The sequence below is a fragment of the Diospyros lotus genome, chromosome 2, assembly GCF_014633365.1.
Source record: "Diospyros lotus cultivar Yz01 chromosome 2, ASM1463336v1, whole genome shotgun sequence".
NCBI classification, from domain to species: domain Eukaryota; kingdom Viridiplantae; phylum Streptophyta; class Magnoliopsida; order Ericales; family Ebenaceae; genus Diospyros; species Diospyros lotus.
In genome coordinates this window covers 18992725-19011421 of record NC_068339.1, presented here as the reverse complement: position 1 = coordinate 19011421, position 18697 = coordinate 18992725, and the positions used below count along the sequence as shown (strand labels likewise).

General features: G+C 38.5%; 1 protein-coding gene across 1 annotated transcript; it reads left to right on the top strand.

The window, feature by feature from the left end:
- The first annotated feature begins 10578 nt into the window (after window positions 1–10578).
- Window positions 10579–18359, top strand: LOC127793867 (GDSL esterase/lipase At5g45910-like). Its single transcript, XM_052324622.1, has 5 exons — window positions 10579–10904; window positions 11063–11287; window positions 11864–12012; window positions 12155–12428; window positions 18101–18359. The coding sequence occupies exons 1-5, from the start codon at window positions 10673–10675 to the stop codon at window positions 18316–18318; spliced, it is 1098 nt and encodes a 365-aa protein (XP_052180582.1). The 5' UTR covers window positions 10579–10672; the 3' UTR covers window positions 18319–18359.
- The last annotated feature ends 338 nt before the right edge of the window (window positions 18360–18697 follow it).

Here is an 18697-nt window from a genome sequence, read left to right as displayed (position 1 = left end):
TCTGATCCTTCATTGAATAAAAATGCTTCGAAGTTATGCCTTTTTTGTAATAGTTTGAGCCAAGTGATCTCTGTTACCTGATTTCTTGCTCCTCCATTTTGCTTTTATTTTAGGGGTGGCCCCCTTGGGGCCATATCTGACCCTTGAACTCTTCCTTTTTATTAGGGGTGGTCCCCCCGAGGCCACATTTGACCTGTGAGTTTTCCTTTTTATTAGGGGTGATCCCCTAAGGCCATATTTGACCCTTGACTCTTCCTTTTTATTAGGGGTGGTCCCCCGAGGCCACATTTGACCCTTGACTCTTCCTTTTTATTGGGGGTGGTCCCCCGGGGCCACATTTGACCCTTGACTCTTCCTTTTTGCCTCTTGCCTCATCTCCTTATTGTTTTTTATATTCCGTAGGACAGTCTGCACATATAAAAAGAACAATAATGAGGTTTTATTGAGAAACATACATAGCTTCAAGATCCTTGGGGGTAACCCATTATTGATAAAATTTTCTCAAGTTCTGAATATTCCACGCATTCTTTATCGGAGTGCCGTCCATAGTTCCAAGCCGGTATGCCCCAGGGCTGAGGGTCTCGGTAACCCGGTAGGGGCCTTCCCAAGTCGGCGACAACTTGTTGGAGTCTCGGGGGTTGCTCACACTTGCTCGTCGAAGGACCAGATCGCCAGGTAGAAAACTCCGAGCTTTCACCCTTCGATTGTAGTACCTCTCAATTCGCTGATTATAAACTGCTTGGCGGACCCTTGCTTCGTCCCGAAGCTCCTCTACTGTATCTAAATTATTCCTCAAGGCTTGTTCATTGGATTCTGGATCAAAAATGCTCCACCCTAAAAGTTGGAATCCCTATCTCTACCGGGATAACGGCCTCTGAACCGTAACATAAGTTGAATGGGGTCTCTCCGGTGGACCCCCTCCTCGTGGTCCGGTAAGACCAAAGGATGCTCGGTAACTCGTCCACCCAACTTCCATCTGCCTTGTCAACTCGAGCTTTTAATCCGTGGAGCATAGTCCTATTAGCAAGCTCGATCTGTCCGTTAGCCTGTGGATGAGCTACTGAGGTGAAGTGTTGCTTGATCCCCAATTCTTGACACCATTCCTTGATCATCCGATCCGTGAATTGGGTCCCATTATCTGAAACAATCACCCGCGGGATCCCGAACCGACAAACCACGTTCTTCCATAAAAATTGCTTCACTTTTCGCGCCGTGATGGAGGCCAGGGGCTCGGCCTCTATCCATTTGGAGAAGTAATCTATCGCCGCGATCAAGAATTTTACTTGACCTGCGGCAGGCGGGAACGGACCCAGAATATCAATTCCCCATTGGGCGAAGGGGCACGGCTGAACCAGGTGGGTGAGCATGGCGCTAGGAACATGAATTAGGTTGGAGACCCGTTGGCATCTTTCACATTTCTTGACCAGCTGCTCTGCGTCAGACACCATAGTCGGCCAGTAGTACCCTTGTCGAAGGGCTTTCTGATAAAGAGTTCGGGCTCCTATGTGACTCCCACATATTCCCTCATGGATCTCTCTTAAAACATAGTCAGCCTCACGTGGTTTTACGCACTTCAAGAGTGGTTGAGTGAAGGATCTCTTGTACAACTCTTCGTTGATTAGTATAAATTTCTGGGCCCTCCTTTTTAGCTCCCGGGCCTCTAAGTCATTCTCTGGTAGCTCTCCATCCTTCAGATAACTAACAAAAGGGTCCATCCAACTTGGCTCTAGATCGAGACATAGCTGCTCCATCATCTCATCAATGCTTCTATGAGGTAATGTCTCGATAAGAATCTGTCTAGAATTGGTTGGAAAAGAGGCCGATGCGATCCGGGACAAGGTGTCTGCTTCCATATTCTGGGATCGAGGCACATGCTCAATCTTTACAGATTGAAAATGACTCATCAGTTCCTGAACGAAAACCAAATATTTGGACATGTGGTCCTCTCTAGCCTCGTATTCTCCCTTCACCTGCTGAACAACAAGGTTAGAATCAGATTGTATGTTGAGATGCTTCGCCCCAAGCTGCGCGGCGAGCCTCAACCCGGCTATGAGGGCCTCGTACTCTGCCTCATTGTTAGACGCCCGAAACTCAAAATGCAGAGCGTATAACCAGGACTGACCCTCAGGGCTCTTTATCATTAGCCCAGCTCCTCCGCCTGCAGAGTTTGAGCTGCCATCCACTGCCAACATCCATGGTCCTAGGCTGTCTTCTGGAGGTCCGCCAAGCCCAAATCCTTCGGCGATAAAATCAGCTAAGGCCTGGGCCTTAATAGCTGACCGAGGTCGATACTCTATGTCGAATGCTGTTAACTCCATTGACCACTTCAACATTCTCCCTGAGAGCTCTGGCTTCCCCAAAATCTGCCTTAGAGGCTGGTCAGTAAGCACGATGATAGAATGCGCCTGGAAGTAGGGTCGTAACTTTCTCGCTGAGACGACCAGGGCAAATGCTAATTTCTCCATGGGGGAATACCGAGCCTCTGCCACAGACAATCGTTTGCTCGCGTAGTATACTGGCCTCTGCCTCTTATTTTCTTCACGCACCAGTACCGAGCTCACTGCCTCTTCTGCCACGGCCAAGTAGAGGTATAGCGGCTCACCCATCTTTGGCTTAGTAAGGACTGGCGGTGAGGCTAGACATTCCTTGAGCTCGTTAAAAGCCTCCTGGCACCCAACGTCCCAGACAAAATCTTTAGTCCTGGATAGGGCTTTGAAAAAAGGGAGGCCCTTTTCTGCCGATCGGGAGAGAAATCTGCCCAGAGCCGCTATCCTTCCAGTGAGTTGCTGGACCTCCTTAATACTTCTCGGGGTCGGCATGTCTAGTATCGCCTTAATCTTCTCAGGATTCACCTCTATCCCACGATGATGCACGATATACCCAAGGAACTTTCCTGCAGAGACACCAAAAGCGCATTTAGAAGGATTAAGTTTCAATTGGAACCTGCGCAAGGTTTTGAAGCACTCTTCTAAATCTGTCGGATGCTCCTCTGCCAGCAGGCTCTTCACTAGCATATCATCCACATAGGCTTCCATGTTGCGACCCAATTGGTCCTGAAAGAGCCTATTCACGAGCCGTTGGTATGTAGCCCCTGCATTTTTTAAGCCAAAAGGCATAACAGTATAGCAATAAGTACCCCGATCAGTGACGAATGCTGTCTTCTCCTGATCTTCTTTATGCAACGGGATCTGATGGTATCCCTGAAAAGCATCTAGGAAACTCATGAGGTGGCATCCGGCCGTGCCATCAATTAGGGCATCGATCCGGGGAAGTGGGTAACTATCTTTTGGGCAAGCCTTGTTCAGGTCAGTGAAATCAATACACAACCTCCACTTCCCTTCCCCCTTAGGAACCAAAACCACATTGGCGAGCCATTCGGGATAATCGACCTCCCGAATATATCGTGCCGCCATTAGTTTTTCCACCTCAGCCTCTATGGCCCTTGCCCTATTTGGGGCGAAATTTCTTTTCTTCTGTATGACAGGTCGGTACCCCCGCTTCACCCCCAAACGATGCGTCATTACTGCCGGGTCTATGCCTGGAATGTCGTGGACTGACCATGCGAAAATATCTGCATATTGGCGAAGAAGGGATACAATCCGAGTCCGAATAGGGTCTTTCAATTGGGCGCTCACCCTTACGCATCTATCGACTCTGTCCGGGTCCAATGGTACCTCTACAAGCTCGTCTACTGGCTCAGCAGTCTTTGGGTCTTCTGGACCTTCTAGTAAAAAACTGACAGTGGTGGGAGGGGAAATCCCGACCCCCCCCACAGTAGGGCTCCGTCTCCGTCTTGAATCCTCTTGCGGCTCTAACTGCTCATGCACAACACCCTTAGCTGTGCTGATGGATGCCATGTAACATTCCCGGGCAGACCTTAGGTCTCCTCTGACTTCTCCAACCCCCGCCGCAGTGGGGAACTTCAGCACCATGTGATAAGTACTCGGCACAGCCCGCAGAGCATTTAGCCCCGATCTTCCGAGGATCATATTGTAGGCCGAGGGGACATCCGCTACCAAAATGTCTAACATGACCTGGGCAAACCGAGAACCCTTTCCAAGGGTCAACAAGAGCTGGAAGACACCATCCGCATATACCACTTCCCCGTCGAATCCAATCAAGGGGACACGAGCGGGCTTCAACTGTTCCATTTTGTATCCCATACCTGCCAACCCTCAAGGCATTCTGAAAGGCCACCATAGCGATACTCTGATCAAGATTCTCAATGCTCAATGCCTCCATATTAAACCTGGCCACAAAATCTGTTAACGATTCTCCTTGGTTCTGCTTGAGATTCACGAGGGTCATGGTAGACCTCCGGTGCCTCCTTAGGGGAGCGAAGTGAGCCAAGAACCTATTCCGAAGCTGTCCGAAGTTAGCGATCGACCGATGTGCCAGACTTGAATACCAGGACCGTGCATGTCCTTCCAAAGTGGCTGGGAAGACTCTGCACCACATAGCATCAGGTGCCGCCTGGACCATCATGTGAGAGGCGAAGAGATTTAAGTGATCAGCGGGGTCAGTTGTGCCTCCATATGGCTTAATAGCTGGGATTCGAAGGCGCTCGGATGGGGTAATTGCCATGATCTCCCGACTTAATGGCTGATTAGAAACAATGTCGTGTGGCTCTTCTTCCCTCCGTCTCAACTCTGCAACCTCCCTCTCCAAATGCCGCAAACGTCTTTCTCGCTGAGCCCCTCCAGCCCGGGCATAATCGGGACCAGAGGACTCCTCCTCCTCCTCCGAGCCTAGCTTCCCGTACTCGCTTCGCCTAGAGGGTCCGCTCCGTCTCTCGTCCCGATGGGACTCCTTCCCAGCGCGGGGGGATTCGCCTCCTCGGAATTCTCTATGACTAGAGTGACGATCCCCCTGATGTCGACTATCATGATTAGAGTGTTCCACCGGTCTCATCTCCGGGGGCTGCTGTTGGGCCAAAAAGGTGTTGAGCAATTCCGTCAGATGTTGGACCTGTCCCTCTAGCTGGGCGACACGATCCTGAGGTGGCGAGGGATTTGGGGGGTGACCCCCTACGGGGCCGCTCTCAGGTGGGTGGTTTTGACTCTGATCTGGGACGGGGTGGGTCCCAGCAGCTCGTGATGGATTTCTTCTTGTCGCCATAACGGGAGGAAACTTGAGCTCGGCCGAGGTACTCGACGAATAAGGGCAGATAAAGTAACCGGCCCCACGGTGGGCGCCAAATGATGATACTGGACCGATCACCGAGGTCTGCCTCGAACCAAGTACCTGCAGGGGCGGGGCTGTAATCCCCCGGGAGAACTCCGACGCTCAAGTCAGTAGAAGAAATATGCCCAAAATAGAAAATTGAACCAGTAGTCAGATGATCCGTACCTGTAGAAGTCGATATCTATTTAAAGATGGGGTAAAGCACACATTGAAGGGATAAGATAAGTCTTGAACCGGACGTTGGAGAGAATCTCGATTAACTGGGTCAGCCTTGTTCAAAATTAAATATGAGATAAATGATGAAGATATAGGTGATACGTGGCACTTTTTGGGGCCGGCACGTGGCGGCACCACATTGGAGATCTCCAAGGGTAGTATAGTATTTTTGCCCTTAGTAAAATATTCCCTCATCAGTATTGTTGGTAAATAAAATATTAAATGACATAATTATCCTAACATCAATAATTAAAATGACAAAAAAAGACAATTCTATCTGGACCGATTCTATCCAAATAGCAAGGTCCATTAATTTAGTAGTTAAACTAACGCCCAAACCAAATTAATTAACATTTGGACAACATAAAAGTTATGTGAAAAGTTTTACCTTTTGATGCAAACTAAAATGGTAGTAAAAATAAGATAATAATTAGGGACGGCAATTAATGTGCAGACTATGGGCAGGGATCACTATCCGTTCTTATATTGACATATTTATTATTGTCCTGTCCTTATAATTGTACCCGTATTTTATCTAACCATCAATTTTCATACTTGCCAAGTAATGACTACTTGATTGTCAACTATTGCTGGAGTGGTTAAATGAGTAATATATCAATGTCAATCTGGTAGGTTGCGAATTCGATCCTCGCCCTGTGTAAAGGTCAAAAGTTCAACTTATAATTTATCTCCACTAACGTAATCGAGAGTATGAGCACTGGCACAACGCAAGAACGACCATTACCTTTCTTGACGTAATGAGTACTTGATAGATATTTATATAGTTGATATGTTTTATTTTAATAAATTTATATTTATATTTTAAAACTACATTAATGCAAGTAAAAAATTAAGGGTGTGTTCTCTTTGCTTTTCAATTTTCAGTTTTGAGTTTTGAATTCATTTTCAGTTTTCTGTTTTGCTAGTCTGTTTTTAGAAAATTAAAAACGCGTTCTTTTTGTCATTTTGAAAAATTATATTTCAAAATAGAAAATTAGAAAACCCATTCTCTTTGAAATTTTGAAAATATTTTTTTAATGATATTTTATTCAATAAATTTAATTATTAAGTAAATTATAAATATTTAATGTTAATATATTATTAAAAATATATATACATTTTAAAGTTAATAAATTTTATAATATTTTTTTCCATTATAATAATAAAATATGAATAAATAAATAAATAAATATGTTTTGAGTTTTGAGTTTGTTTTGGATGAAAACACTCAAAACAACTTTTTGTTGTTTTTAGTTTTTTTTACAATTTTTTTTTTGTTTTCAAAAATACATTTTTAAAAACAACAAAGAGAACGTGTTTTCATTATTTTAGAAAATTAAAAACTAAAAATGACTTGAAAACAGTAAAGAAAACTCAACCTAAGGTTTTTCTAATACACTAATGCTATGTTTGTCTGGGGGAAAACACTTCCTTTATTTTTCAGTGTTTGGGAGAAGGAAAACACATAAGTCAACTGAAAATATTTTCAATTAACAGAAAACCATCCACTTCAAGTGGGTAATTTGGGGAAAATGAATTCCCATATGCAAATATGCAAAAGGGGAGGCTATATTTCAAAATCTTAACTCAACATCGCCATACACCTACTTTGACTCGTGGTTCATCTTGTTGTTGCCGTCTACATCGCCATATATATGTAGCGTGAATTTCTTTTAACATTTTCTTGATTTGATCTCTATATGTATTTGTGTGTGTGCATTCAGTCACAACAAACGTGTGTGTTCAGTCACAACAAACGCTAAACATTATAAATGTTCTTCTAACAAAATTTTAAGTTACAGCCAAATAATAGAAAAAAATTTGAAAAAAATTCTTTTTTGAAAATTGTATTCCTTCAAGAAAACACTTTCGGCAAACAAATCAGAGTGCGATTATGTGCACCGGCTTTAACGCAGGTGCGCATCACCCACGTCCAATTGGGGGGCAAATTGCCCAATTTGCCCCCCAAGAATGTCCAATTTGCCCGTCCAGTTGGGGGACAAATTGTCCAATTTGCCCCCAATTGGATGTGGGTGATGTGCACCTGCGTTAAAGCAGGTGCGCAAAATCGCACACAACAAATCAGGTAGCCTAAGTAATAAAAAACACCACCTTAGTCTGTTAGCAGCGAGAGCAAGAGACAGAGACTATAATTATATTATTAAGTTTAAGTTTGTAAAAATATATTTAATTGAGATTTGTTTAAAATCTATGAATTATAATATACTAGAGAGTGGCCTGTGGTACACACATGCAACAAAAAATTTTAAGTGAAAGTTCATCGAGTGATATTTGACAATAACTGTTTAAATTTTAATTTAAAAAAATTAAATAAATGATTTTTAGTGGAGTGGTAATGTTGCTTTAGAAATTAAGTATTATTTAAATATCACGAGTTTAAATCTTGCTATTGTACTTAATTTTTATTTTTTTTAAAGAAGATGCATAAAGGTATTTTAGGAAAACATTTTATTGATAAGATTTCATAACACAAAAACTTAGTATTTACTTATATAATAACAAGGAATATGGCCACACACAAATAAAAAATTAAAATATTTTAAATAAAAATTTATTAGGTGACAATTGGTAGTTATGGTCTACTTTTTATATTTTTTTAAAACAAAATTTAGATAAATGTGAAATGTAGCAAAATGATAAAATTAAATATTTTATACTTCATGAGATCAAATGCTGGTGATTAAGTTTTATTTTTATTTTTGAATAAAAAAATAAAGGGTATTTTGAGAATTTATTTTATTGATATGATTTCATAACAATAAAATACTTTCTTCGTTTACATAATAACTAGAAGTGTGTTCTGTGCATAAATAAAAAAAATATATTTTACATAAATATTTATTAGGTGACAATTGGTAATTGTGGTCTAAATGAATGTTAAATTTAGTAAGTAGTAAAATTAAATATTTTATACTTGTAAGGTCATAAAATTGAATCTCGGTGATTAAGTTTTATCTCTATTTTTTTTAAATAAAAAATAAAAAATATATTTTAAAAATTTATTTTATCTCTATTTTTTTTTTTTAACTAAAAGTGTGGTTTGTGTTATATACGTGTTAATAGAAATAAAATATTATAAATAAAAATTTATTAGGTAACATTTGATAGTTGTGGTCTATTTTTTATACTTTTAAAATAAAGTTTAGACAAAAATTAAATTTAACAAAAGGGTAAAATTGAGTATTTTACACAAATGTACTCTTTTCATGAATATGTTTTTATACCTAAATTTTTTCTATGGGATGAGAATTTTAGCTACTACTATAAGATATGGCATCCATAGCCATCACTAAAAATAACAACATACACTGCAATTCTCATTTTTGAAAGTGTCTCAAGGAAAAGAAACCCTAGTTACATAGACTCTTTGCCACCATGGCTTACTTTCAGTCCGATCTAGTTTCTTCTTCATCACCTCTGTTGTTTTGGTGCCACTTCAGTCTGCACCCCTCAACTTCACCTTAACCTTCACCTTCGCCGTTGATGTCAGCAGTCTCCGACGATGACCCTGAAACTCCCTCCTCCCCTTCATCCATTTTGTCCCCCTCCTTTTGTACTTTTCGTTGTTTTCCTCCTCTGTCCTCAAGTTTGGATTTGCCCCCATGTAATGCCCTAATTGGCTTTCTAATTTGATGGGCAATTAATTTGGTTTATTGAGATTCAGGAATAGCTCAGAATTTTTTTTAAAACATATACCAATTTTTGGAAATCGAATGTGAGTTAGGTGATCATTTTAATTTTTGGGTATGTGAATTACTAAGGCAAGACGAATCTAATGATTATAGAGTTGGTGTCGGTGTTGGCATTGGCATTGGCATAAGAGGGAGCAATGGGTCACTGAAGAGTTGGAGATGAAGAGGAAGGGAAACAGTCAAGTGGAGGCTAAGGCGGTTCAGTCTTTTTTCCATTCTGTCATTTCTGTGTGTTTTTTTTTTATACTGCATCCATAATAATGTTGTTTTGGTCGGTTCGATTATTTTAAACAAAAAATTGAAAATCAAACTTTTGAGAAAAATAATTGAATTGAATTGATGCAACAAAAAAATCGAACTGACCTGACTAGTTTAGTTAGTTTGATTCAATTAGTTTAAATAAATCGAACTTTTACTCTTCTCTATCCATCAAAACCCAAGCACTTATTAGGGTTTGTGGATATATAAATATATATATATATAATGGTAGTAAGCAAAAAGAAAAATGGAGAGATAAAGAGGGGTTGTTGAGTGCCAGAGAAGATGGCCCCACCACTCATCACTCGTAATTTTTTTGGATGATTAATAACCCTATTAAATAATCTTTTTCATATAAAAATTAAAATTGTAAACTAAAATTTAAAATCCTATAAAGAAGTAGGTAGACTTTAAAAGCAAAATTATAAATCTATTTTTCTAAAACGTTAGACAAAACGCTCTTGTGTTTTAAAAGCTCACTAATCAATTCAATTCAATTAATTTTTAAGTACCGCTAGTTTGATTGTGTTATTCAGTTGGTTGGGTTAGTTTGATAAAATGATCAAATTAACTGAATCAATCAAACTAATTGAACCAGCCAAAATCTAATAAATTAAACACTATCGTTTTTAACTCAGTTTTGTGTTAAATGTTATAATATAATTTGTTTAGTACTTTCTTTTTTTGTTTTGAATTGTTTTTGACTAAACATGTTTCTATTTAGATTGATCAAGTTAAAAAAATAAAAATATATATCATTTTTAAAGTTCGATTTTTCGATTAATCAACCAATACTCGAAATTTTCTTTGGTCAATTCAATTTGTTCAGTCACAAGAAAGTTTGGTCAATTTAATTTGATTAGTAGGTGATGTTCAATTCGTTCAATTTTTGAAATTAGGTCAATCCAAAAACCAAACTGAAATTAGGTCAATTTTTGACATTCAAAATTGACACTTGATATAACATTTATGTATTAGTATATTATATTATGTGTCTAATTAATATTAGTGTATAATACAATAATATAAAAGTGTCCTATCAAATGTTACTTTTAAATATTCAAATAACATTTCTATTAATTTTATTTTCTCAAATTCCTTATAAATGAGAGCTAAACTATCCCAACACCTCAAATAATCAAAACCGCTGCAAATTCAGTTGGGAAGGTGTGCATTTAAGTTCCCAACTGCCCAAAGCCAAAGCCTGCCCACAGCCCAATCTCTTCATCTCAAAACCATCAATCTACAACTCCATTTATCTGCAGTTTCTTTCTCTGTTTCCTTTCTCCAACACCTTCACCATGACGTTTCTCTTCTTTCTTGTCTTCTGTTTCGTCAGGGCTGCTTCAACAAGCAATATTGTGAAGTATGATTCTATTTACAGTTTTGGGGACTCTCTTGCTGACACCGGAAACTTCCTTCGCTCCGGTGCCCTTGCATTCCCGGTCATTGGAAAACTCCCCTACGGCGAGACATTCTTTGGACACCCTACCGGGCGGTGCTCTGACGGGCGGCTCGTGATCGATTTTATTGGTACGGTTGTCATAAACCTTTTTTTTTTTTTTTTTTAGCAGAGTTGAATAAAGACCATATTAGCAGAAAAACAGAGATTGGTGGACATACTTATCACCTTATTAGCTATGTGCATGAAACTTAATTTCTAACGTTGAGTTGGCATTGATAAAATGCAGCTGAGGCGTATGGTTTGCCTTTTGTGCCACCCTATCTTTCACTGGCCGAAGGCCAAACTCCCAAGCATGGGGTGAACTTTGCGGTTGCTGGCGCCACTGCACTTGATGCAAAGTTCTTCATTGACAAAGGCGTCGGGCAAATTCTATGGACCAATGATTCTCTAAGTGTTCAGCTTGGCTGGTTCAAGAAGTTCAAGTCCACTCTTTGCAATACTACTAAAGAAGGTAACGATACGGAGTAGTTTCCGCTTCTCCGATTCCCGACATATTATTCTAGGGGTGGGCTGTATTTGTTTTTAATCTAATCAATAATATTTCACAAAAATGGATTAGTTTTAAGCAGGGGCGGATCTAGGGGGTATCCAAGAGGAGGGCCGGAGCTTCAATTTCAGGAAGTGTGTGTGTGTGTGTGTGTGTGTGTATACATAAATGTTTTGGTTGAGACTAGCATGGGCTGCATATATAAATGTTTTGGTTGAGGCTGGAACGGGCAGCCCATGCCAGCTCCTCCCTGGATCCACCACTGGTTAAAAGCATGGCGATTTATTACATGCATTCAAAACTCTGCTCACTCTTTTAAATTTTTATAACAATTGGGTATCGGTAAACTCGAACAAATGAGACGGGCATGTTAAATAGCTGACAATCAGGTCAAAATTATCATATTTTTTTTAACATAGATTCTCCAAAGAGTTAAAATTTATGAGGCCATTCTATCTGATAAAATTAAGACTTGTGATAATGATGATCTAATCAAATGAACCTAGCTAGCTCGTACTCAGCATGCTTCTATTTTCTCAGGGTGTAACAATTACTTCAAGAGAGCCCTATTTCTAATGGGAGAAATTGGTGGGAATGATTATAACTATCCCTTTTTCGTTGGTGCAAGCATTAATGACATGCGAGCAATGGTAGCTTTAGTTGTCAAAACAATTGTTGAAGCCACCACAGTAAGTTAAATCAATCATTGAAGTATCTTATTATTATTATTATTATTATTATTATTATTATTTATTTTTTTGGAATTTCAGCTGTGTTTTAAAAGCGAAGTTACTTGCAACTAAACAGTATTACTTCGATGTTCCGTTTTAGATGTTGATAGAGGAAGGTGCGGTGGACCTGGTGGTGCCAGGAAATTTGCCGATCGGCTGCTCGGCTGTGTACCTGACCTTGTTCAAGAGCCCTAACAAAACAGACTATGATCAGAATGGATGTTTGAAGGTATACAATGCTTTCTCAAAGTATCACAATTCCCAGCTGAAGCTTGCTCTGGAGAAACTCAGACAAAAATACCCACAAGCAAAGATCATCTACGCTGACAATTACGGGGCTGCAAAGCGAATATTTCACTCGCCAGGGCACCACGGTCAGTTTTCTTACAATCAATTTCTTCAATCTTTATCGTGCAAAATAAAATACAAATATGTTTAAGTAGACAAATCATTTTATTGGTCCAACCCACTAAGTTTTCTCTCATGACTGGGGAAATTGTCGGTAAAAGAGAACCTAATTAAACGCTCTGTAGCTAAAAAAAAAAAAAAAAAAAAAACTCGACATTGTTATACTTCATATAAAATTGAATGATCCCTTATAGTGTGCCATTATATTGGGTGGTTCGCATCCTTAAATGAGAGATATATATATATATATACACATATATAGTCATATCATATAAAAGCACTAGCGAATTTGAAGAAGGGAGGCAAGATCAAGGCGCACATGGTCCCAAAATTAATTATATGACCAAGTAAGCTAAAGGGACAGTTTACAGATATAGTAGGTGACTGTTCAGTGTCGAGTGCTCTTGTGAAAAATGCCCCATGACCCGTGAGGTCATGCTAAATCAATTTTAATTTTGACTTTTATTATCATTTATTTATTTTTATAACTAAGTTTTACTTTCTGGCAATGGTTGTTACCAATAGATATCTAAACCTAACATCAACAAGTCTTGGCGTCTTAAAATTCAATGCAAAAATATCTCTCATTTTTTAGAAATAATAATAATGTTTCTTGTTAAATAAAAGAATACAATGACTAATTTACCTTTTATTATCTCTCATCTCTTCTCTACTTTAAAAAAAATAGAAAATAAAAATAAAAATAAAACAATGAACCCACTAGGTTCATCACTAGTCATCATTAATGCTAGTGATGAACCCAGTTGGTTTTATCCCCGTATGTCTGTGATGAACTTGAGCCTAGATGAGTTCATTGTCGACGCCACTGATGAACTCATATATGACTTCTTTGTTGGCATGTGATGAACATAGATGAACTTGAGCCTAGATGGATTCATTGCTGGCGCCTTGCTTTTTTGGCGTGTTTTAATTCTGAACAATAAATTTTTTTTCTTTCAAACTAATACTAAATCACATCATTCCTTGAATCTGTCATAGAATTCTCATTTATTTTTCTCTAAAGAGAATTATTATATACATCAAATACGGAAGAAATGATCAAACTTGATATCTTACTTTAACATTAATAAGTTCTTACATCATCGTTCCTCAACATAACTTAATACAAAGCATAAGTCCTTAACTAATATTAATCCTGATTAAGGTTATACATCATCATTCCTTAAAACGTTCAGATTTCAAAGTAGCAAAACTTAAATACATAGACTACATAACATACATTTCATTCATCATGCAAATTGCTAAGTACCATTTCATGCCTCATTCATCCTCGTATCTACTACAATCTTCATCTGGAATGTTTGAATATCCAGAGACAAAGCCCAAGTTAGATGATGAATCATCCAAATAAGGGTACAGAAAACATATTTCGTGCATGAATACAATGTTTTACTTCATCGTAAGGGTCAACTGTACCTTTCATGCTACTCACCATTTTTACGGCCACCTCTTTCGAAGTCGGGGTGTATAGGGGCACCCTTGGTAAAGTAGCGGTGCCAGTTCGTACTCCCTACGGCCACAATGCGCGTGATCAATGATATCAACGTGTACATATGCATTTCATAGCATGTCATGTATGCAGTCTACGTGATGGATACATATTAGAGTATGTCAATATGATGAAAGCATCCCCGAGGATCGGGGTTTGAAACATAAATCACTTATAAACCAAGCATTTTTCATAAAGCTAAATCCAGTTTGGAAGTACCACTTACCTTCTCAAGCTTATCGGACTATCTCGATATTCGTGCCTTGCTTCAAAATTCATGCATCATCTCGATTTGTGTGCCAACATCAAAATTTGCACAAGTCACTTCAATTTAAGCCTCAAAGCATCCTAATCACCATATTTGATTAAATAAATATTAAAATCTATTTTTTTATAATTTCTTGCATTTTCTTTATTTTTCTCTCTATTTTTTCTTATTTTTCTCAATAAATCCAAACTAAATATTTCTCAAATATTTTCTCAAAGATTTCACTATAACAATTCATAAAATAATATTTCTGAATTTCTGAAATTTTCTAGAGAATTTTACTTACCTTAACTTAGCTTCTCAAACTTTCTCAATTTGCGTGCCATATCCTCGAAATGCTTACTCGAACCATTTTCTTGCCCAAAATCTCTGAAATATTAATAAATATCAATTTCCTATTTTTCAGGATCTTTTCAGAAATTTTCTCCATTTTCTTCTATTTTTCCTTCATTTCTTTTCTTTTCTTCATTTTTTTTTTCTTTTTTTTCTTCCCTCCTTCTTCTTCCTCTCTTCTTCTTCCTCCCGCCTGTAACTCCTGCGCCTCTACTTCTTCTTCTCTTTCCTTTTCTTCTTTTTCTTTTTCTTTTCTTTCTTCTTTCTCTTATTCTTATTCTTCTTCCTCCTTCTCTACTCTTCTCTTTTTCTTCCTTCCTTTACAACTCCCGCGCACGCACAACACGCATGGCCCCTGCTCCGCCGGCCGTCTTCGCCGCTACTGCTGCCACTGGCCACGTAGCCGGCCTCCTACGACTTCGCTGGTTGCCCCCACGCTGCTGCCCCTGCCACTGGTAGCCACCATGGCTTCTCCCTTGCTCGCTGCCCATTTCCATGGCAGCCATGCCCGACCGCAACCTCACCAGCACCTGTCGCCGCCACCTCAAGCCGCAACGAGCCAGCCCCCGGCCATCTACAGCTTCCTCGCACCACCGCACCGCTGCTCCACCGGCCTCCCCTACTTGTCGCGATGCTACCATGGTCGTGGCTATGGCTACTGAAACAGCAGCTTCGCGGCTGCCATGGCTGTGCCTCCATCTCTTTCTCTCGATCTCTCTCTCTTGCTCTCGACCTTGGCTCAGCCCAAGCTCTCTCTCTCAATCTCTCTTCCCTTGCTTCTCTCGGCCAAGCGCTCTCTCAAGCTCCTTGCTTCCATCACTTCTCCTTGCTGCTATTTATAAGCTCCGAGCTGCTCCCTCACTGCCATGCCCCTACCTGCTTGCGTATAGCACACTCAAATTGTAGCCACACGTTTGTAGAGCATGGAAATTGTAGAGGCGTGGCTTTAATCTTGCAGTGTATGGGATTTGCGTGTAAATCCCTTTAAGTCTTGCAAGGAATGGCATGAAGTATGGAGTTGCAGATGGCTTCCATTACTCACGCACACACACAACACGCCTATATACATATATATATAATTCTATATTATATTATAATAATAAAAATTATACATTTAAATTCCAAAAATTCACTTCTATTTCACTTAAATAATTTTCTAATTACCTTTATATCCTCAAACATCAAATTAATTTGCATTTCAATATCGAAACTGCAAAATTAATAATTCAAGATTACTTGATAATGACGATTCTGCCCTAGTATCCTCACCAGGCTATCGTTTCATCCTGAAACCACTGAAGAATTGCTCATTACGAAAACCTGCAGCCCCCTTAGGCTTTCGTTGACTTCCCGGACATCCCCCACGACAATTTGATTTTTCAGCCTAAATAGCAGTTGCATTTTAGCTATACTGAAAACTGTTCCCAATCTAATTTCTTTCGATACTATAAATCCTATCTCGAAACGCTCGTCGAGATCCTATCATTTTCCTTAGACAATTTCACCACAAGACATTCCTTGCAGTCGATTCGGTAGTTATAGTTGCTATTAAACCAATTTTTTGGTATTCTAAACTTGCCTAAATTATGTGGCAACCTCATACAAACATGGGGTATTACAACTTCTTTGTTGGCATGTGATGAACCTAGATGGGTTCAATGCCAGCATGATGTAGGTTATTTATACATCGTCAATGAACCAAATGGGTTCATCACCCAAATGCATCTTGAACGTAGATCTAGATTTGAGATGAACAACGAACCCATATCTTGGTTCAAGAAGTTCATTTTGAACTAAATCCAAGTTCAAAGATGTGTGTGTGTGTGTGAGGGGTGGGGGTTTATTTGGCCAGATGAGACCTCTACATTTGAATCCAAATGAGTTCACAAAGGATTTGATAAAACCTTACCTGTGCATATAGATTTGATTTAAACCTAGATGTAGAGGGTTTTGAAGTTTGAACCCTCTAAAACACATACACACACATAGACGGGGGTTCATCTGGGTTTGAATCTAACTCAAATGTAAAGGGTTGATTGAATCCTCACCCAAATGAGTTTGTAGGATTTTGAACCCTTTGAAACGTAGAGAGAGAGAGAGAGAGAGAGAGAGAGAGAGAGATATGAAGAAGAAAAAGAGTTACCTCATGTTGGAAGATAACAAAAATAGTTAGTAGTGATAGACATGGTGGCAGTCGTTGCATAGGCAGTGGTGAGAGCAAAGTTGGTTGGGTTGCAAGAGAAAAAAAAGAAGAAAAAGAAGAGCATGTTGGAAGAGAGCATAACTGACGACAACTAATGGCGACGAGCACAATCTAATTGCCACAGAGAGAGAAACATTTTTTTCAATATAAGTGCATTTTGGTCATTTAAAAATATTTGATTGGGGTTTATTAATGACATGGGGGAATTGCAATGACTTTTAATCTTAGACACACTTATTGTATTTTCTCAAAGGTAAGGGGTAGTCCTAACAATTATTTTGAAGCTCAGGAGTATTGCATGTAATTATTTTTGAATTTTATTATGTAAAAATTCTTATTTTTTTAGAAAAATAATAATAGTCTCAAGTTTTTGTTTTTGGCTCAATCTCAAATCTTTTTTCTTTTTTTTTTCTTCACTCAATCTCAAGTCTTACTCTTTCCTAAAAGTCTAGGTGAAATAAAACACACTCCAAAAATCTTGCTAAACATTATATTGACGCAATACGACACCCTCTTACATATAGTTGGAGATGATGAGTTTAGAAGTAGTACATATTGATGAGGTGATACCATGTGGAATATATAGCAGACTGATGAATTTATATGTACATGCGCATGTATAAACAAAAACTCTCTCAAAGGTATGTTAAGGTAGATCTTGTTGTCTATACTTTAAGTATGACTAAAGATATCCATTGGAGTGAGCATTGTGTGGATTTGGTTGATATTCTCCGTTGTGTGGACTTAGTTGGTATTTATTAAGGAAATTAGTTTTTTATGATTTTGCTAGAAAAAAGAATTATGAATAATTTTATATTTAAATTTTGTGTCAAGGTGAAGATTGTGATAATTATGACCCAAAATTCAAATTCGTCTGTGATTGGGACTTCTAATCTGATCGTGATTAAGATTTTAAATTTAACTACGATTGACACACCAAATTTAACTTTGATTGGGATACATTTACAGGTGAAAATTTATATTTTTTATGGCTCATTTTCTGATTAGAATATAGATATTTGCTTAAATTATTTTTTTTGTGTATGTCTATAAATAAGTGATAGATTTATAAATATGTTCCTAAAACTCTAGAATTAGTAGTAGATATATCACTACTATAATACCAATGTCATCAAAGTGATATCTTATTCTTTTTGTCTATAGTTTCTCCTTATTTGAGTTTTTTTACGTAAATCTTTTATATTCATTTGTGTATGATGGTTTGACCGAAGTTTGTTTTCGATTCGAAATTCTAACATGGATTATATAGGAGACTGATGAATTTATATATGTGTGTGTGTGTGTGTGAATATTATATATGCAGGGTTTTTGCATGGAGCTACGAGGGCCTGTTGTGGAGGAGGCGGGCTTTACAACTTCAACAATTCAGCAAGGTGTGGTCACACTGGCTCCATCGCATGTAAAAGCCCCTCAACCTATGCCAATTGGGACGGAATCCACTTAACTGAGGCTGCTTACAAGTATATCGCTACGGGCTTGACGAGTGGAACCTACACTTCACCACCCCTTTCATCAGTTTAATTATGGCCAGCATTAATTGCATATATATATATAAGCTTGTGTTAATTGGGGATATTATAACAATAACAACTATGGAAAATAAGTAAAAAATTTAAAATAAAACAACAACAATAACAAAAAAGAAAATTCTGAAAAAAATCTTCAAGTTGTGGAAGGTTTGAAACACAATAAAAATCGCTTTTCTAAAAGCGAAATTTGTCCCCCATTCACTTTGAGTTTGCTGTGAGGATTTATTAAATTGTTTTAGTGGATGTCACAAGCTCTTTTTAATTTCTGCAGTTAGTAAAAAATGAAGAAATCAAGTTTTGAAATAATAGAAAAAGTTTTGATCTTCTTCGACAGAGCCCAAATTTCTTGTTTTAAATGTATTATACTTGTC